The sequence below is a fragment of the Pichia membranifaciens genome (genome assembly GCF_001661235.1).
Source record: "Pichia membranifaciens NRRL Y-2026 unplaced genomic scaffold PICMEscaffold_4, whole genome shotgun sequence".
In the NCBI taxonomy this organism is placed as follows: domain Eukaryota; kingdom Fungi; phylum Ascomycota; class Pichiomycetes; order Pichiales; family Pichiaceae; genus Pichia; species Pichia membranifaciens.
Genome location: NW_017566985.1, coordinates 462,170 through 482,029, shown reverse-complemented (window position 1 = coordinate 482,029; position 19,860 = coordinate 462,170). Strand labels below are relative to the sequence as shown.

The 19,860-nt window shown below is 46.8% G+C and overlaps 8 protein-coding genes across 8 annotated transcripts; 3 read left to right on the top strand and 5 right to left on the bottom strand.

Annotated features, from left to right (window-relative positions):
* Positions 1-233: 233 nt before the first annotated feature.
* On the bottom strand, positions 234-932 carry PICMEDRAFT_73233 (hypothetical protein; the record flags this gene model as incomplete). Its single annotated transcript, XM_019164418.1, has 1 exon — positions 234-932. One exon carries the CDS (start codon positions 930-932, stop codon positions 234-236), a length of 699 nt encoding a protein of 232 aa, XP_019016831.1.
* Positions 933-1,678: 746 nt separating this feature from the next.
* Positions 1,679-2,872, bottom strand: PICMEDRAFT_34621 (hypothetical protein; the record flags this gene model as incomplete). Its single annotated transcript, XM_019162897.1, has 1 exon — positions 1,679-2,872. One exon carries the CDS (start codon positions 2,870-2,872, stop codon positions 1,679-1,681), a length of 1,194 nt encoding a protein of 397 aa, XP_019016830.1.
* Positions 2,873-3,645: 773 nt separating this feature from the next.
* PICMEDRAFT_73231 (hypothetical protein) lies at positions 3,646-4,071 on the top strand (the record flags this gene model as incomplete). The annotated part of the gene is made up of 1 exon (XM_019164417.1): positions 3,646-4,071. One exon carries the CDS (start codon positions 3,646-3,648, stop codon positions 4,069-4,071), a length of 426 nt encoding a protein of 141 aa, XP_019016829.1.
* Positions 4,072-4,303: 232 nt separating this feature from the next.
* Positions 4,304-5,425, bottom strand: PICMEDRAFT_73230 (hypothetical protein; the record flags this gene model as incomplete). The annotated part of the gene is made up of 1 exon (XM_019164416.1): positions 4,304-5,425. The coding sequence occupies one exon, from the start codon at positions 5,423-5,425 to the stop codon at positions 4,304-4,306; it is 1,122 nt and encodes a 373-aa protein (XP_019016828.1).
* Positions 5,426-5,737: 312 nt separating this feature from the next.
* Positions 5,738-10,491, bottom strand: PICMEDRAFT_73229 (hypothetical protein; the record flags this gene model as incomplete). Its single annotated transcript, XM_019164415.1, has 2 exons — positions 5,738-7,257; positions 7,767-10,491. 2 exons carry the CDS (start codon positions 10,489-10,491, stop codon positions 5,738-5,740), a joined length of 4,245 nt encoding a protein of 1,414 aa, XP_019016827.1.
* A 192-nt stretch (positions 10,492-10,683) lies between these two features.
* Positions 10,684-12,172, top strand: PICMEDRAFT_17004 (hypothetical protein). Its single transcript, XM_019161426.1, has one exon. The coding sequence runs from the start codon at positions 10,793-10,795 to the stop codon at positions 11,975-11,977; it is 1,185 nt and encodes a 394-aa protein (XP_019016826.1). The 5' UTR covers positions 10,684-10,792; the 3' UTR covers positions 11,978-12,172.
* Positions 12,173-12,277: 105 nt separating this feature from the next.
* On the top strand, positions 12,278-16,636 carry PICMEDRAFT_143962 (hypothetical protein). Its single transcript, XM_019160353.1, has one exon. It carries the CDS (start codon positions 12,477-12,479, stop codon positions 16,530-16,532), a length of 4,056 nt encoding a protein of 1,351 aa, XP_019016825.1. The 5' UTR covers positions 12,278-12,476; the 3' UTR covers positions 16,533-16,636.
* Positions 16,637-19,812, bottom strand: PICMEDRAFT_17002 (hypothetical protein). The gene has a single exon (XM_019161425.1). The coding sequence runs from the start codon at positions 19,750-19,752 to the stop codon at positions 16,741-16,743; it is 3,012 nt and encodes a 1,003-aa protein (XP_019016824.1). The 5' UTR covers positions 19,753-19,812; the 3' UTR covers positions 16,637-16,740.
* Between the last annotated feature and the right edge of the window lie 48 nt (positions 19,813-19,860).

Below are 19,860 nucleotides of genomic sequence, written 5' to 3'. Positions count from 1 at the left end.
GCGGGAAAAGAAACAGACTAAAAGGGCAGCGGGCCCCTTTGGAGGAGAGGGGGAGGTCACGTGCGGACGGCGAGGGCTTGCCGGGCGGACGGAGAGCGGGCGGGCGGAACATGAATGGGCAGTCAGAATGTTGCCTGTTCGGGGGTGGGGTGGGGATTGTGAGAAAAGGGGCTATACGAGACTAATATACTGTGGCTGGGGGCAGGGGAGGCGGCTCAGGCGGCTCAGGCGGCTCAGGCGTGGGAGAGGTCCTTCGAAAGCGGGGTCAAGCGCAAGTAGGGCTTGATGGCCCGGAACTTCGGAAACAGGGCCCGGGCCTCGGCGTCGGAGAGGCTCGGGGCAATGATGACATCGTCGCCCGGGACCCAGTTGATCGGGGTGGTGATCTTGCGGCTGAGCTTGTCGGAGGTCTGCAAGGAGTCGAGGGCGCGCAAGACCTCGGCGGTGTTGCGGCCACAGCTGGCCGGGTAGGTCATGATCAAGCGGATCTTCTTGGCCGGGTCGATGATGAAGACAGAGCGGATGGTCAACTGCACGCCCTTGTCGTCGATGTTGGAGGCGTCCTGGTAGTCGATCATGTCGTAGAGCAGGGCGATCTTGCGCTCCGGGTCGGCGATGATGGGGAACTGCAAGCGGCTGCCGGTGATCTCGTCGATGTCCCGGATCCACGCGCGGTGGGAGTCGCTGTCGTTGACGCTGAGCCCGATCAGCTTGGCGTTTCGCTTGGCGAACTCCGGCTCGAGCTTGGCAAACGCCCCGAGCTCGGTGGTGCACACGGGCGTGAAGTCGTCCGGGTGCGAGAAGAGAATGCACCAGCTGTCCTTGCCGACGTAGTCGTAGAAGGTCACCTCGCCGACGGACGTGTCGGTTGTGAAGTTCGGCGCCGTCGAGCCTAGCCGGAGCGTGCCGTTCTTCGGTTCTGGGATGGACATGTGTGAGGGGGTGGGGCGTGCGTGTGCGTGTGCGTGTGTGTGTTCTGTGGGTGGGGACAGCGGTGTTGGCGGGGAGCAGCAGAAGGACGGCAGCAGGGCCCTCCAGATAAGAACCCTATGTCTGCCTGCCTGCCGCCTCTCTCTGCCTCCGCACATGTACGTCGTCGGCGTTTGGTGCTTCCCTCACCACTTTCCACAGTTTCCACAGTTCCACGGGCGGGTGCGGGGGACACGCCGAGGCTGCGGCTGCGGCTGCGCCCGGGGTGTCGCTGCGACGCCGACGCCGTTCACATAAAATAGACGCTGTTTATTCATTAAACACGAGAAAAGCTATACCAAGAAATACAATCAAGAATAAATATAAGAAAAGAGCAGGAGCACGCCGCAACCGCCCCCGCTGCTGCGGAGGGTCGGGCTCGGGGGCCCCGCCCGGAGAAGAATGGAAAATGGAGATGGACAGGAGATGGATGAGGGTGCAAGGAAACTTGGAAACAAGCAATAGTAAAATAAGAATAAACTATAATTCCGATATAGTAAAGTAATATAGTGTATGCATGAGAGGAGGGGGCGGCGAGGGGCGCAAGAGCTCTGCGGCCAGTGTGTTCCCTTGCCTATCCTCTCCTTTTTTGGTTTGGTTGTGTTGTTGCTGCAGGCGCAGCTGGGGCGTCTGCAGAGCCCGGAAGTCATTCGTCTGACTATGTGTGGTTGTGGTGTTGGGCTCTGGCAGAACTCAGAGGGCAGCAGCTTTAGTTGTTCTCTGGTCTCAATTTTCTGACCTCCTTACCGACTCTCCAGATCTCCATGTTTCTGATGGTGACCAACTCCTTCTCAAGTTCTTCTCTGTAATTGACTTGGGAGTTGAAGTCCAAGGATCTTTGGGTCTCGGAACCGTCTCTGACAGAGGCGTACAACTTCTGGAAAACAGGCTTCAAGTTTTCCTTGAAGATTGGGTACCAGTCCAAGGCACCTCTTCTGGCAGTGGTGGAGCACGCGTCGTACATGTAGTCCATACCGTACTTACCAATCAATGGGTATAGGGATTGTGTGGCTTCTTCGACAGTCTCGTTGAAGGCTTCGGATGGGGAGTGGCCGTTTTCTCTCAAAACGTCGTATTGAGCAAGGAACATACCGTGGATACCACCCATCAAACAACCTCTTTCACCGTACAAATCGGAGTAGACCTCCTTTTCAAACGTGGTCTGGTAGATGTAACCGGAACCAATGGCGACAGCCAAGGCAATGGCCTTTTCTTCGGCCTTGCCGGTGACGTCGTTCCAGACGGCGTAGGAGGAGTTAATACCTCTGCCCTCCTTGAACAAGGATCTGACGGTTCTACCGGAACCCTTTGGAGCAGCCAAGATGACGTCGATGTTGGTTGGTGGGTCAACCTTGGTCAACTCCTTGAAGACTGGGGAGAAACCGTGGGAGAAGTAAAGGGTCTTGCCTTCGGTCAAGAGAGGCTTGATGTCGGCCCAGGTCGAAGACTGGGAAGCGTCAGACAACAAGTTCATGACAATGGTACCCTTCTCGATGGCTTCGTTGATAGGGAACAAGTTCTCACCTGGGACCCATCCATCTTCAATGGCGGCCTTCCAGGAGGCACCGTTCTCTCTGACACCGATGATGACGTTCAAGCCGTTATCTCTCAAGTTCAAACCTTGACCGTAACCTTGGGAACCGTAACCAATCAAGGCCATTGTGTCGTTCTTGAAGTACTCCAACAACTTTTCTCTTGGCCAGTCGGCTCTTTCGTGAACCAACTCTTCAACACCGCCGAAGTTAATCTTCTTCAAGCCTCTGACAGCACCGACGTTGGATCTAGCAACGTTGGCGCCAGCAGCAGCAGACGCAACCAAGGTTGGTCTCTTGGCCATCGACGAGAGGGCTCTGGTGGAGGATCTGGAAGATCTGGCAAGTCTAGCAGCAGCGTTTCTGTACATGTTTCCTGTGTGAAAGGGGGGTATGTGTGTGAATACAGAAGAGAAGAGAGGAGAAGAGAGGAGAGAGAAAAACCAGGGGCAAAGAAGCAGAAAGAAGAAGCAGATAAGAGAGTCTGTGATGTCCAAGGGAAATGGGGGTTGTTATATACGTCGAGCCGAGGGGGGGAGTCAGAAAGTGGCCAACGTGAAAAATTGGACGCTGCTGGCCGCTGCCGCCGGCAGCGGCCTGTGTGAGTAATTCTCGAAGCGCAGCGCCGCGGCGGCGGCCGCCTCGCCGGTGCTGTCAAACCGGTACCGGGGCTGCTAGCCGCCGGCGGGCTACTCCGGTGGGTCTCCGGTGGGGCATCACCGGTGATGGGGCGAGCTCCGGTGGGTGGGTGACTGTTACCGGACGCAGAAGGTTGCTGTGTCCCACAGGGTGGTCTCTTGGGCGTGTTTGGAGCTGTGGACGCCTTGCGCTTGCTCGTGGGAAGCAGGGAAGCCACTCCCACACAGCTTAATAGGATTTAGGTCGATCGACCCAGTTTTTCTACAAAAACTGGGTCGATCGACCGCGGGCTCTTTTTGCCGTTTGTTCATCCGTGCACCGGGACACCCCCTCTGGCTTACCAATTCTCTTTTACGTGCTCTCGTTGGTAGCATGAGGGGAAAGCGGGAGAGCAGAGGTAAAAAAAACATGTACAAGGTTCTGATAGGTTAGGGACAGAGATAGCTGAGCATCGGCAAGGAAGAGGCAGAGAACAAAGTACAGAACAAGACCACACACGCCAACCATGTCTGTTTCCTTCTACAGAACTCTCAGAAACATCTGGCGTAACGGACTCGTGCGTTCCGGGCGTCAAATCGCATACATGAATGACACGAAGTCGGGCAAGCTCGTTGGCGAAGACGATTTCGGCAACAAGTACTACGAGACAGACGACCCAATGGAGATCCACATGAGAACCAGATGGGTCGAGTACAAGGACTTTTGGAGACCAGACGCCTCCCACTCGGAGCCGGGCTGGCACTACTGGTTGGCGTACGGTACGGACACTCCACCGAATGCGCTCAAGCCAGAGGAGAAGGCCGTCAGACATCTAGTGCCTGAAGCACACCACCCAATCAACTGGACGTACACCAAGGGCGCCTTTGTTCCGTACAACACGGCGAAACCTAAGTTCGAGTCCTGGGAGTCCAAGGTGGCGCCAAGAGCATGAGCATGAGCATGAGCATGTGCCGAACCGACCCGCCGCTCCGTCATCTATTCATACAACACAACACGACACAAACATTTTGATTCGTCAGCAACCCATTTATTTATTTAGTGTATTTACCACGTCTCCCTATATAAATATATAACCTCTAAATATATATTGTATCCATCTAAAGTCCCATTGTACTGTAAAGAAGTCTAAACGATTATACGAAACTATCCATCATGTTTGCTCATTATTTGGCTGCAAAGGTGGCAGCAACGATCAATGGGAAAACAAGAGTGACATCACTGTACACTTTGACGCTCTTGGCTTCGGCCTTGATCTTACCCCAGGAGACCGCTTCGTCCGGTCTTGCGCCGGCGTCGGAACAGTCGAACTCCTGACCCGTGTTGATGTAGACGGCATAGTCGGCACCGTTTCTCATCAAACAGGCGTTCGCAATGTGGTGCTTGATTAAACCACCACCCAAAATAAGCATACCGGCCTTGTACGCGTTCATCGACATCGAGTTGATCTTACGGATGTCCTCGACAATGTCCAATCTGATCTGCTTAGGACTGGCACGGAAGGTGTGGAAGAACAACATGTCACCAATGGAACCGTCCGTCAATGCTGGACAGAAAATTGGAATCTGGTTCTTGTGGCACCAGTACAAAACAGAGCTCTCGTCGTTGATCTCCTTACCCAACCTGTCGATGAATTTGCTTGGGGTCCAGAATGGTAATCCTGCATCTAAAGCAGAAGCCTGCTCCTTCTCGGCAAAGGCAGTCTGCTCCTCGAGCATGACATCTAACAATGGGACCATCCATTCCTCAAACTTACAATAGTTATCGTTAGGGACAACCATGTTACCAATTCTGTTCATACCCTTGTCACGCAACTGCTTACCAGGGGCAGAGAACGAGCCCATGTAGGTAGGTGCAAGACACTTAATGATGTCTTCCTCGATACCACCGGCAGTGGAAACAATCGCATCAACCATCTTGTGCTGCACCAAGAATCTTAAAGTGTCTCTTAGGCCGGAGGAAATCAAGTTTGAAGTGTAACCCATGAAAATGGTGGTCTTTTGGTATCCGTTCTCATCAAACTGGCCCTTGCGTTCGTGTTCTTCCAAGTCGTCAATGTGCTTACCTCTCCATGCACGCATGTCTTCGATGATCTCGCACGCCTTGGCCAAAGAGCTTGCCTGACACCCCATGTTCTTCATGCCTTCCACAATATCTTTGGCGGTAGCATTACGACTGCTTGGCTTGGAATAGTCGATTCCGTGGACAAATTCTGCACCCTCTGGAACTGGGTCAGAAGCCTTCAGAACAGCTTCGTTGGCAAGGTTTGGAATGAAATCAGATGACATCTTCAGTTGGCTTTTGATACAAATATTAAGCTTTGGCCACTCTTAATCAAATCTCAAGGAAAACCAAATCAAGGAAAAACCTGGGGAAAGATTGCAGGAACATGGGGTTTAAACGTTTCCGACCTATAGTGAAAAAAAATTACGGAAAATAAAAAATTTCGGGACAAAAAAAAGAGTGAGTATCACGAGAAAATGAAAAGTTTAGGATCTCCTGGACGAGAGAAATTCCGTGGGAAAATTCAAAATCCCTTGGACAGCCTGTCTGCTTCTGTTGCCGTATCTAACTTATATCAAGTTTTATCGATACATAGGCTACAGCGGAGTAAACCGAAGCATCATCTTCTCACTACGCGGAAGCGTGGTATAGATGTCGAGCATAGCCCCATCATAATCGTAGTCGAAGTTGTCAACCAGCTCAATTCTGTAACGAGCCATTAGACTTGACACAATGATTTTGATTTCAGTAGTGGCCAAGTTCATGCCAATGCACATCCTGGCTCCAGCACCAAAGTGCATTAGGTTACCTTTCATCTGCTTGAGCTGGGCAGGAGAGACGTCGAGCCATCTCTCGGGATCAAATCTGTCAGGGTCGGGGAACAATGTAGAGACACGGTGCAAGCTCCAGGGCTGCATTACCACCGTTGTACCAGCTGGTATTTTACAGGCTGGAACAGTCGAATTCCCGCGGAATATCATCCCTTTTGCCGGGACCACCCTTGGCTCTTCACCTGGGATGGCGGCATGCACTCTAAAGGTCTCCAGTATGACTGCATTCATGTATGGCAACAAGTCCTCGTTGTCTACCAAAGAGTACTTGAATGGCACATAATTTGACGGTGCGGTAGACTCATTGTTATTTATCTTACTGAGAATTTCAGATCGCAATTTTTCTTGCATTTCTGGGTATTTGGCAAGCTCGTAAAATAAGTAGGATAACGTCGTTCCTGTTGTGACATGCCCAGCTGCTATGTGATCGAAAAACTCTGACTTTGTTTTCATGATGTCAAAAACCTGACTCTTTTGCTTGGCCTCAGTAGAGCTTGGCACCGAATCGAAATAGACAGACAAAAGAGTTTTCTCTTGCTTTTCCTCGTCATTGCTTAGGCGACCCATAGAATATTCAAACTGGTTTTCAATCCAGTCGTAGCATCTTTTTGATGCTTCGACGACTTTTTTGGACACTACCAAATCATAGAACGATGGCATATGGGTCACCCAGAACCATGAGGAGGATTGGAGACCAAAGTCATTTACAATTATGCTCCCATTGCCAAATGGATCTGAGAGGAGGGACTTGTAGTTGTTTATTCCAAAGGAAAAAGAGGTGACCGCGTCCATTGCCATATCGCAGAAGAGAACAAAAACGTTAATTGATTTTCCATTATACCTGTCGAAAGCAGAAAGAGTATCCGACATTACCTTTTCGATCTTGGGCATGATATCGTGGGAGCATATATTACTCTTTGAATAAAACTTGTGGCTGACCTTCCTAGACTGCGTGTGCTCCTTTTTGGTCGTGACGGAAAAAGTGTTTGGTTGGCCATAATTGACAAACTGGGAGTAGAACGAAGTCTTGTCGTAATCGCCAATGTAAATTTCTTTCAAATAGGCCACGTCATTGATGTCAACCTCGTTTGGTCCAATCCGGACTACAGAGCCGTATTTCTCATGCAACTCCTGAACATATCTGTTTCTCTCCTCGTTCCACGTTTTGTAGAGGATGTAATAGCTTGTCAACGCACAAATTGTCGGGCCTGGGACCTTTGATAGCGGATGGAAGTAAAGTGGGTAAATGATTCCCCATAAGACCAACGTAGAAATGGTGACCGCCGCTACTCCGGTACACAACGATCCGGTACTGTATCTTTCCAGTATAAAGAATACTAAATCTTTTATCATGGCAACTCCACTTGTTGAAGATTTCTTTAGCTGAAAAAGCAGAGGAGAAGGTGGCCAAATGAAAAAAGGACCAAGTGTATGAGGAGAAAGAGTAGAGATGCTTTTAGGGGTCAAAACTCGGTCACCACTCGCTCTAGCCAACCGAAGACCTTGTCCCCCCAATCATATACACTCGAAGCCTCGGCGGTATCCTTAGCTCGAAGAATGAACAAGCAGATAAGGAAACCGCGAGAGGAAACTCCACGCGGAGCGGATCTCTTATCAGCGAGGGGAACGTTACTGCTGTTTTCATTTGAAACTACTACTATACACATCAAGATACACAACTTCTCTGCTTCGGCGGCAACAGCCTCCCTTGTCTAATATACATGCATTCTCGTTCTCTGGCCTGCGTAACTATCTCATCGCTCCACAACGCTTCCGTCTCAATCCCATTTCTTACCGTGTACTGTACTGTTGTCTTCGGGGATGTCGACATTAACAATGTTGTCATCCGCAATATTCTCTCCATCTATAGGTAATTCGTCCCATTCTGCAGCAAACTGCTGCAAAAAAAGCTCTAGATGTCTCATGTAATGAAGCGTGAAGTACTTTGGCTGGTGCATTGGAAAGGCTAACGGCGATCTCGACTCTATCCAATATAGGTTATCTTCAATCGCCTCTTCACTTTGAGTGATGTTGAATAAGATTTCCCAATCCTGGTATGAGTACTCGTGGTCCAAATTCGTGCAAACTTTATGTAACGCGCTTCGTAGCTCCAACAAGATAACCTGGATACGACTGAGTTTGTTTAGAACAAAATCGTTCTTTTTTTTGAAACCAGTCATGATCCGGAGATCTTTCTGGATCACACCGTGGTTTTGACCAGTAGCGTATATGTCATACGCTTTTTCGTATTCATTAACATCAAATTTCGAATCCAAGTCCTTGAAGTGCTGTCCAAGAGTTTGGCGAGACTCGTGCAGCTGATCAATGTTTGGATTAACATAAGCGCCTTCCCTGAAATAGTTGGCAAGTTGGATCGTGGCAGTGTTGGAACGTACAAACGACCGTGAAGTGATGAACCCAAAGTTATCCACCCCAGTTGAATCGAGGATCACATTGTATAGCATGTCTGCTGGATGGCATATTACAGGCACATCTGCAAATACGTCGTGTTTGCCTCTATCGAATTCTGAAATCCTAATACCAGGGGTATTATCCATTTCCACATCCCTGTCATTGCCATGGGTATTGTCCTTATCATTATTATCATTATTATTGTTGATATTATTATTGTTGTTGTTAATATAATCTTCAACGTTATCATTATTATTATCATCACCATGATTTTTTGTGTCATCAACCTTAAGCATGGAACTGTTTTTCATCTCAAAGACAGAAGCTTTATCCAAAGCATACAATTGCCGTGATTTGAGAAAATATCCTAAGGATTTTAGGAAACTTTTACTTAGACAGTACTCGATAACCGCATCAGAAAACGGTACTTCTTCCCAGACTGTTAACCTCGAGAATACAAAATCACTCGAGGTGGAAACTAAAATGGTCATAACCGGAATAGCTGCTAAAGCCCAAGCGCAAAAGATGGCCTTGCCCCCAGGAGTGGTTGGAGCTTCTGTACCCTGACCTAAAGTCATAAGATTGAAGAAGCAAAAATAAACCGTTGTCTTGTAGGGCCATGATTCAAGTATTGATAAGGCCATTGCGCCAACCATCAAGGTAAACATGAAAATAATGATTGATGTCGTTAATTCTGCCACTCCTTGGATTGTATACGCCCATTTGGCGATGTTTTTGATCAATACAAATGACTCCTGGTTGGTTGAACTGATTCGTGTTTCATTTTGATGTGTTTCCAAAGATTTCCGACGTAAGCGTTCTAGCCTATGCCAGTACAAAGTAGAGCTTGAAAAATCAATCATCATTTTACGAATACTGGTGACAATCAAACCAAACATCACCAAGCCAAAAACAATCCATATAGCAGACACTGTTTGTGCAGCAACATCTGTAGTTGAAACAACATCTTGTTCACCTATAGTGACCACAGAAACAATACAGTAGTAAAGAGAATCACCTAAACCCAAGTTTATGAGCCTTGTGAGAATACTGGCACCAATGATCAACCACACCGCCATTGCTGTTGTTTGAATAATCAATGTCTCTTGCACCTGGTCAATATTGAAAACAGGCTTATATTTTTTCAAGAGAAACCCCAACTCATTTAAAAGTAGCATCAGAAAGTTGGTGAAATGGAGAGTAACTGTTATGATGGCAAACCAAAAGCCTTCGCCTATTATATAGTCTTCGTCATAATGGTATCGGTAAAACCATACGTGATAGACAACAATTAAGACTGTCAAAATAACACATGCTATAGCCCATCCGGAGATGGAGATAACCTGGCAGTATGTGTATCTGATCTTTTTCCTGTAGTTCAAAAGCAAAAAAATGTTAGAGATTAAGGCAAAGACAATGGAAATAGAGTTAACCAAGTAACACCAAAAGGGATCATGTTCAAAAGACGGATTATGCTTATTTATTTTCCATGGACAGATGATGGCAAGTAATGAGAAAAGATTGGATAGTGGACCCGAACAACTGCAGATCAAGGGAATATATGAGGATGCCATAAACCAGAAGATAAAATGGTCGTCACCGGGTCTGACGTTCAAATTTGATATCTGCCACGTAGCACTGTTCAAGAACGAGTTATAGAACTCTTTCAACCCAGTCTCTTCGAGCTCAGATATCGTTGGCAGTGTGTACTCCACGTGTGCTGGGCACATCTCTATAGAGCCGGACCTTGTAGCTGTATTCGAGCCTCTGGTTTGGTCGGTAATAAGGGAGGTGTTCAGAGACAAGTTGGCCGGTATAAAAGCTTGTGGTAGACTGGAGGAACTCTCCGAGTTTGTCCTTGATGTTTTCACACTCTTTTTAACTCCGGGGCCGTAAACACTATGCGGGATAACGACCGGCTCCAAATCGTTAAGAATTGCCTCTCTATTTCTCGTCTCCTCGTCCATTAAAGCCAAAGCCATAGTGTCGGATATCTTGAACCTGGTGTCTCTGAGATGCTTGAGGAGCAGAAACTTTTTTCTGAAACGATTTGTGTTGAAGTCCCAGTTCTCACGGAACTTCCTCCGGCCCTTCACGGCCTTGCCCATGATAATCCGGCGTCGGCAGCAGCTATTTTCTTAGTGGTATTGTTTCCGTCCGAAGGCCTAGCTCAACTCCAAAGGCCGTAAGCAAGAGAATGTGTCGTATCGATTGATAATTTTTAAAAGTGATCGGTGAAACTCGAACTTTAAGGAAAAAAACCGTTTCTAGGGCGGAAGGGAAAAAAAAGACGCCTACTCATTTTTTGCGTACAAGACGGAGAAATCGTGACAGGTGTGGAAGTGTAGCAGTTACTTTAACAGAATCGAGCTAGTCGAATAAGATTAGAGTCCACAGAAACAGGAAGCAATGTTTCAAAGCTTGATCAAGCTGGCAGTCCCTATCCGGGGGAGGGCGAACTGTTTGAGAAACAACAGAGGCGTTCTAGCCAGATCCTATGCACAGAGTTCATCCAACTCGATTGCAGCTCAGCAGAGAAAGAAGATCTTGACGTACCAGAAGACCAGCATTGGCGAGGTTGAAGCTGATGCAGTGTCAGGCAGCAGAGTCCATTCTGGTGTCCTCGGAGGTGGGGGTGAGAACGAGACCATCATCCACCCTGCATTTGTCACGTCGTCGAACCTGACGAGTTTCCTCGGGAAGCCTGTCCGACCTGTGGTGAGTGTCACACGGTGTGAGACGTACGACTTGGCGAAGGTGCGGTCAAAGCTGTCGCTGAAGGGGGTTGCGCCGATCCAAATCGTGCCCAACGAATGCATATTGTTCAAGTACAAGCAGCAGGACGTGTTTGTCTTCAAGTTCGGGACTATAGTGGCGTGGAACATCGAAGAGGAGGAGATTCTCCGTGAGGTGGTTCCGCTTTTCAAGGACGCCGAGATACACACGTACTCGTACCAGTCCGAGGACCTCGACTACGTGGAGCTGACGGCGAAGACGGGCGCCGGCGCCAACGCTGCAGACTCCCATGTGTCTCCGGAGACGGAGATCATCTGCTTGAACTCGGAGTCTCCGCAGCAGAAGCTGCTTGACATGCTGGCGTTCTCTTATGGAATCTCCCGCTCGACCAGACTCGCCATTCTCGAGGAGGCCGTCGAGAGACACATCCAGCTGTCGAGGCTGACTATCGACAAGCTTTCGGAGGGCCAGCGCATTGCAGTCGACCCCAAGGACACGCTCAAGCTCTCCGGCCGCTTGCTGCTTCTCCGCGGGAAGCTCAACCTCTACTCCGAGCTTGTCGAGACGCCCGACATCTACTGGAGCGAGGCCCGTCTCGAGAAGATCCACGAGAACATCTCGCAGGCGCTGGACATCTCCAAGCGGATCGTCATCCTCAACCGCAAGTTGGACTACCTCTCCGACGAGGCCGAGGCGCTCATTTCCATCATGTCCAAGCGGACTGAGGTCAAGCTCGAGCTCATCATCATCTACTTGATTGTCATCGAGGTCTGTTTCGAGGTGTACCACTTCTACGACCGTCTCGGCGGCAAGTACAACATTGAGTACTTCCGTGCATTACTCCAGCGCCCTGCCTAGCTCTTCTGTCTTTCCTGTATATATCCATCTCTGATTTCTCAGACTTTTTGTCGCCTTTGCCGCCTTGGACGTCAAAGACCCTCCTTATCCATATCTTATCATATCCATATTCTCTCTTGTAGAACACCTGAATGATGGTTACGTAAGCAGAATCACGTGCTTTAGAATTGGCTCAAAACAGAATTTTTCCCCCCGAAAATCTCCTTTTTTCGCTGCCGCGTTTGCTGTCGCAGCTTCCCGTGCCGGGAGTGGGCCTCGTCTCCCAGCTGGCCTGTCTGCTAATCGCTATTCTTGCAAGAAGGGGGCTGTCAGGGCGACGGTGAAAGGTGCCGGAGCAGGCTAGAGGAGAGTCCAGCAGCGTAGCCGATTGCCAATTGACCCGAACAGGTATTTGTGTGCATTACAGAGAACCTTACTGGTGGAACAATCTAGGCTGTCGTTTGCTGTTGTGTTGCTGATACTGAAGAACTAAGACGGAGAAAAGGACCAGCACCAGATAATGCAGAGACGCAGAGAATCGTACGTCGAGACGTCCTACACAGGAGTGGGCGCTTTCAGTTCGGCGCCAGCACCCAGCACCAACGCCCTGGTGGCCGCTTCTGTGATTGGAAATGCGCTGAAGGCCAACAACCACAACCCTGTCGGGCTCAGCATCCCAAAGGTGCAAGCGCCTAAGGCCAACAGATACGTTCGGGCAGCCAGCATCACGAACGACTCGAAAAGCAGCATCAGCAGGAGCTCTTCAAGGCTGCCGGACAATTACGTGTCGGTGAGCAGAGCCAACTCGATCAACACGGCGAACGCCCGTCGTATGTCGATGAGCTCCTCCATGGCTAAAAACAGACTTTCCAACCAGAAAAGCGCCCCAAACCTGACCCCACGCAGGTCCGTCTCGGACTTTAGCCGCCCAGCCTCGAGCCACAGCATCAGTGGTCACAGGCAGGCGCCAAAGCCCTCGGTTCCGGTCTACTACAAACCGGAGCCTAAGACTATCAAGAAGTACGTTGCCTCGGTGAACGGACTAGTTTCCGTCGAGGTGCCCAACCCAAAGTACAGGGAGCGTGAACAGTCGTTTAGAAGGTCCGTCTCGGCAGCCAACGTGTCCGGCGGCCCCATGCGGAACAATGGGAACTACTTCCAGCCCTCGTCGAGCTCGTCGAGGGTCAACAGCATGAACTTCCTGCAGAACCAGCGGGTTCGTGCGGCCCGTGTTGCTACCAATGCCAATTCCGCTACCAATTCTAGCTCTTTGGTTTCAAGACCAGCCAACTCCACGAGGTCAATCAAAAATGTCTCGACTAGGGTCCTTCCAAACGGAACTAAGGTCACAAGCACCACCGTCAAAGAGTACATCGATGACGGGAGCGACGGAGTATACGAAGAAGAGGGGTTCGATGACGCGTACGATGACTTTGACGATGTCCATAGGCCAGTCGACATGAGCCTGACTCTTGATGAAGAAGCTGATGATGATGATGAGGCCGCACAACGGGTAGACTCCGAACAGCCTATCTTGCGCGAGATTGATGAGCTCAGAGAAACTAATGAGGATGACCAAAGTATCGAGGCGGATGTCGAGGAAAAACAAGAGCAAGCGCCAATTCAGAAACAAGCCGAGTTTGAAGCAAACCCAGGGGCGGGAACCAATGTCGAGCCAGAAAGGCCTGTTGTCGGGCTTGGCCATGATATTCACGAGGTGCCTCATCGGCCGTCTACCGAAGATGATGTTGATAGGGTGATAGATGAGCTTGCTACTGAGGAAAGCTACGAAGATAAAGTGAAGGACGTGATTGCCAAAAACGAAGAAGTTGAACGTTTCGAACGTGAAAAAGCCTTTGAATCGCCTAATGCAAAGGTGCAAGATCCAGTCATAATAGAGGATATCATGAGCCGAAAGCTCATCCCTGGCATTGCTCCTATCGGCTTCTCCAATGGTTCCAAACGTTCCGGTGTTCTGTCTCCTGGTCTAATACAGGATCCAAAGAAAGCAGCAGAGTCGCTCGAGTCTACGGAACACGCTGATGAGCTTTTAGGTCTAGATCTAGAGCCGGCTATCGAGCAAGATGATGAAATTGTCGATGGTATTAAAGCGCACCCCATAAGTGAAGCACCTGCCTCATCCGTATCAGCTAATGGCGTACAACTAGTCCATGCTGGAAACTTTAATGAGCTCGCTGAAGATGACGCAGATGAGGGTGACTTCATCCACGATATAACGGGTGAGGCTGATATAGTTGAGGACTTCAGCACTCGGGATCTGACTGTCCACAATGAAGAGGAATTCACTGAGGAAGAACTTTTGGCTGCACAGATGAAGCTCGATGAGTTGGTGAAGCAGAAAGAAAAAGAAATTTTAGACGAATTGATGAAAAATGGTGATGTAAAGGAGGTTGCCATTGATCAGCCCAACCTCGAATCAGAAACTAACGAGGGTAGTGATAATGAAACCAACATCAGTCAAAGCTCAGAAACTTCCGAGTCTGTTCAACAAGGCACCAAAAAAGAAATCGGCATTTCTTTGCCACCTGCGCCGCAAAGCCCCGAACCAATAGCCAAAACAACAACTGTACAGACTGACGAATCAGCGGCGGCCTCGGATGCTATTCTGGTCTTCCATACTTCCACAAATTCTCTATCAAAGGAACCGTCCTATGAAGTTCCGCCTGCGCTGACTTCGATTGGAGGTGAGGAAAAGTTTTATACTCCGCCAGTAACACCAGCCGTACCTTTGGCTGATGGTGATTTATTTGAAAATGTCGGATCTCCAGCTGAAACCTTGCAGCCATCACTTCGCTCGTACAAAAGATCAGAATCCCCTGAGTCTTCGATGATAAAAAATGATGATAGCTTTGTCACAACGCCTGTCCAGAGCACACGTTCTAACAAGTCAATGGCACAACATTTAAGACCCTCGATAATAAGTTCAAACTTTAACTCTCCACAAAATATTACCAGTTCGGTCGCAGATAGAGATAGCAATGCTTCTATTCCGAACTCTTCTGATATTCCGAAACCATCAGATTTTCAAGAAGATTCATTTGCAAACAACACATCAGAACTGGCACAGTTGAGAGTGCCAGACAGAGAGGCATCTATTCAGGCTAAAATTGATCAAGCAGAAAAACGTAAAACTCTTGATTTAGATTCTGAGGACCTTTCAGAGGTCAAAGATGCTGCCTCCGCTCAGGAAAAGCCATTTGAACCTATGTTCAACAATAATGGTAGAAGAAAATCTGTGCTCAAAAACTCGTCGATAGGCAACAATCGCTCTTCGCTGTACGTATCAAATGGACAGCCTAACGAGGCGTCTGGTGCTTACTTATCTCTGACAACCGCACAGAATACAAAAATGAACGCTATGGGATCTGCGAGTGCTGCATACAATGGCGGACCAAGTTCAAGAAGACAAAGTGTAAATACCTTGCAGGACCCTAGTTTGGTTAGTCGCTCGAGATCCGGTTCAGGGTCAGGTAATGGAAATTCAAATGGTGTCAATAATGATATCACGCCTCTGGCTGCGGCTGCTAGGGCAGCACAAAGACATTCTATTCAACCAGGAGCAAAGGCATATGTTACAGATAACACCTATGAGCAACCAGATAAAAGGTCTAGAAGACATGTGGGTTCCAATTTTCCTGGAAGTGAAACTCCAAACTCTAATTTGGGTAATATAGGTGGAGTCAAAGCACCCAATCCTAAGGTTGAAGAAGCGAAAAGAAGAATCTTACAGAACAGACGAGGACAGACTCGTGCAAAGGAACTTTATGAGCTCGCCAAATCAAGACCTCCTGTTAAATATGAATACTTGGCGTCTTTAGACGATTCCTCCTCACCAAGACGTTCGTCATTCGAGAAAACCGTTGAATCGGAAGAGCCAAATGGTGCTAGTACCAGAAAGGGTAAAATGGCTTCAATGTCTTTACGAGACATTGCTTCAATGAACTACGAGCAATATGAACGTAAAAAGCCTATGAACCGTGGGTACAAATCAAGATTCCAAGATGACAATTCTGATACTGATTTACCTCTTCCACCCTTGCAGCCACCAGCAAATTCTTCACCATATAATATAGCAACTTCCCCGGCAAATTCAAATTCCCGGGTGTCCAATGTCGACACTACTTCTTTTTCTTCTCCAAACGTCAGTTCTCCAGTACCCGAAAACAGCAAATATGGCTTCAGGCAGAGATTTTCAGGTTTAACCAAGAAAAAGTCCAAGGTCAGTATGGCTAATAGTGGTAATGATCAAATTTTGGCGCCAATCGCTGATGTAAATCCACAGAATTATGGTTCCCAAACAACACAAGAATCCCAGACCCCTAAAAAGTCTTTTGCTTTTTCTACACCTCATCTGCATGCTGAACCTTCACAAGGACAATCTGGTTCAACACCTCATGCAGAATCAAGGTTTGAGAAATTTTTCAGTGAACCACATGGTCCTGGAAAACGAAACGTTAGTACCGCTTCAAATGCAACCACTAATACTGTAGTGGTGAATGAAGAAGGTAAGAAGAAAAGAGGTTTTCGGTTTAAAAAGCTCTTTGGTGATCACTAACCCAGATACAAACGGTTCTGTACTTATAAATAAAAATGTTTCTGTTATTTACAATCCTTGTCTTTTTCATTTATGTTTCTTCAATTGCTTGTTTTTTTATCTTTGAACTAACGATCAAAAATGATTTCCTTTCTCTAGTTATTTATATATGCAACTATATCCTAAAACTTCTGTGTAAAAATAAACGTGGACGCCATAATCGTTCTTATCATAAAGTCATATCTTTAATTCCGTTGGCCACCTTTTCAATGGCAACGTTGTCACCTGCAGCGGGGATAAAACTGCCAAACTCATCATCGTCTGTGTCCTCATTCTGCTTAGAGTTGGTCGAAGTCTCTTCTTTGTTTTTGGCCTGCTCTATAATTCCATCGTCATCATTATTTTCCAGTAATCGTTTCTCTTCAGGGACCTCCATTAAATCTTCGATGTTGGCATCATCGAAGTTATCTGCTAGTGCACCTGATTCTAGTGTCCACCCAGTCATGACACTGTCTGCCCCTTTACTATCCATGCTGGTCCTATTATTTCCGTTGGCCTTTGCAAAGTTAGATACATCAGAATTCAATTCAAATGAACTTGATCCACTCTCAATGCTGTTGACTGTATCGCCACGAGATCTGGCCTCATCCATCTTCTTTCTGACCTGTGTTGCAACCCTGGCACCATCTGCCATTACGTTGTTAACCATCCCACGAATGTTTCCTACCATCCCACCAAAAACACCGTTTTCCATACTTCCAGGCTTATCAAGCTCAAATGATCTCCAGAATTGATTCTCAAAAAAAGAGGAATAAGTTTCGTTTGCCAATATCACCATCCGGAACATGGAAGCTGTAATATAAACTGGATGTGTCGGATCAAGAGCTTTGTTATGAGTGATACTGTCAAGCTTCTTATTGGACAGACTAGCATCGTTGTCATCGTCTTCCAGATTGATCAAGGGAGCATCTGGATCTTCATATGGTTGGGCGTACTTGAAGGCAAGTTGCAAAAAGTTGGAGCTTGCAGATAAGTATCGAACACTTTGTTTAGTTCTCCATTTCTCTTCATCAAATTTGACTTCATCTGGAATAGCAATCTCAGCATCGTCATTCAGCTGCACTCCTTGTTGTTTCAGTAATTGTCTTCTTTGGACTAATCTTTCTGCAATCTGATCCTCTAACTCTCGGTTCGCTATGGAATCAAAAATCAGCCCCTCACGCCATGGTGTGGTAATAAATATTAAATCTTCTGCCAATTCTAAAACAGTCTCTTTAGAAATCTTTCCATTCTTATCTGTATCGTACAGAGCGAAGAAATTAGACAATGCATTCATCAGGTCTTTATCAACCAGTTTATTCAATCCTAACACTAGACTTTCCAAGTGCATTTCCCCTGACTCATCTGACCAATTATCATACAATCGCTGAAGGAAACTGTCCTGATCCCTTGTGTTACGTTCAAGATTGACCCAAACTGTTATTTCAGACATGAATATCTTAAATGCTTCAAAATCCATTGAAACATTACCACGATTAGGAGCAGAATTATCTTGCAGGAGTTTACTGTAATACCTGTCATAGATATTTGACAAGTTGTCGTTCGTAAGATGTAGAGTTTTAGGTAAGTTCCTAATTTCTGCTCTTTTAACGAACAAGTCAATTCCTTGGAAAACTTCATTTTTGAAAGCATTTCTGTTTTTCTGAAGTACTTTATCATCTACTACATGAAACTCATTGAAGGCCACTTCCCACAAAATATCGAATTTCCTTTTGAGTTTTTCGTGGCTTGGCTGTACCTCATCCAAACCAATGAAGTATTCCTTGAACACAGCAATGCATTCCCCATCATCTGAACAACTGAGCAATTTTTCAGAATTGACCTTAATTATAGCCAATGCAACCTGAAATAACGTTTTTGGACCATTATAAAAGAATGCATCTATGACTCTAAATGCGAAAACTAAAGGCATAGTATTGAGGAAAAACGACAGGAACCATGGTAATGATACTATGGAAAGCTGGATATCGTGCTTGACAAAATGATCACCGATAGCAGGTATTGTCTTTTTCACTAAAGCTTCAAATACCTTTTGATCGAGTAAGACACCGTACATAGTCTTTGAATAATATCCCGGAATTAATTTGTCGCACAAAACAATGAGAGTCCAATAGGCTTGCTCTTCGGTCATAAAGATAAGTAAGGCAGCAACCACTATGTTCATTGCCTGACAATATCCTATTTCAGGATTTTTCCATGAGTATGCTGTCAAAACTCTTCTCAACTTGTTTATACCTTCCTTGGTTTGAAATGCTGGATACTCTGGCAAAGACCTATTTAGATCTTTTTCAATTTCTTCTATTGCAAAAGATTTCTTTCCTGAGTTGTCAGCCAAAATTTTCTCATATTCACCTACATTTTCGAATCTTAAATACATGGCACCGTATGACAACTCCCAAATTTCACCTCTTAGCCTATTTGGAATGCCGACTAAGATCAAACTACTGAAAATTTGGTTCTCTACCAGCTCTAAGTTTCTCCCATATCTGCGTGAGTATTCAAACCAACGTTTAAGCTTGACAACTTCTTGTTCCTTACTTTGATCGCCAGGAAATTTGAACTGTAATCCTAGACCTCCTTTGGGATGAGAAGTAATGTCAATATGTTTCTCCCCTAGTTTAGAGTTTTTGCAGTTTTTGGAGATCAAGTACTCAGAGTATAGGCTTTTTTGAAATTCAATCAATTTAGGAACTTGATGCTTTGCAGCTTGGTGGTGTTTCGATAGTGTGTGCCAAAAATATTCGGCTTTTGTTCTTATAGTATCAGACAAAACATCCAAAATCATTCCATTGTGTGTGGAAAGCCTCACCTGAACAAGTTCGACGTTTGGGATTTTCTGTACCTTATCGATTGTTGCCAGGTGAAAAATGGTTTTGTCATATGCACTGTCGTTCTTTTTCAATAGAAGATAGTTTTCGGTAAGTATCAGTTCACCTACAGCTCTCACATTGGCACTGTTTGGCATCGGTAGATAATTGCCAGCATGTTTCGTTCCTCCGCTGAAACTGTATAGAACACGGCTAGTAATAATGTACTCTGCGCTTATCTTGTCATTTATATGTTCTGTAGCAGGCAAATGATAAGTTTCTTGCATCAACTGGTCTGGGGTCAAATGATTGGGATTATTGATGGATTCGATGGCGTTTTGGGCTAGCGTCGCCACATTTTTAAAGAAATCCATAGTTGATGGTCCGTAGAACAAAAAATCAGCTGTATATGATATCTGTTGGCCACCTTTGATAACAACCGCTGGTATTGATGACAGCAAGATGCAAGGTTAATATACTGT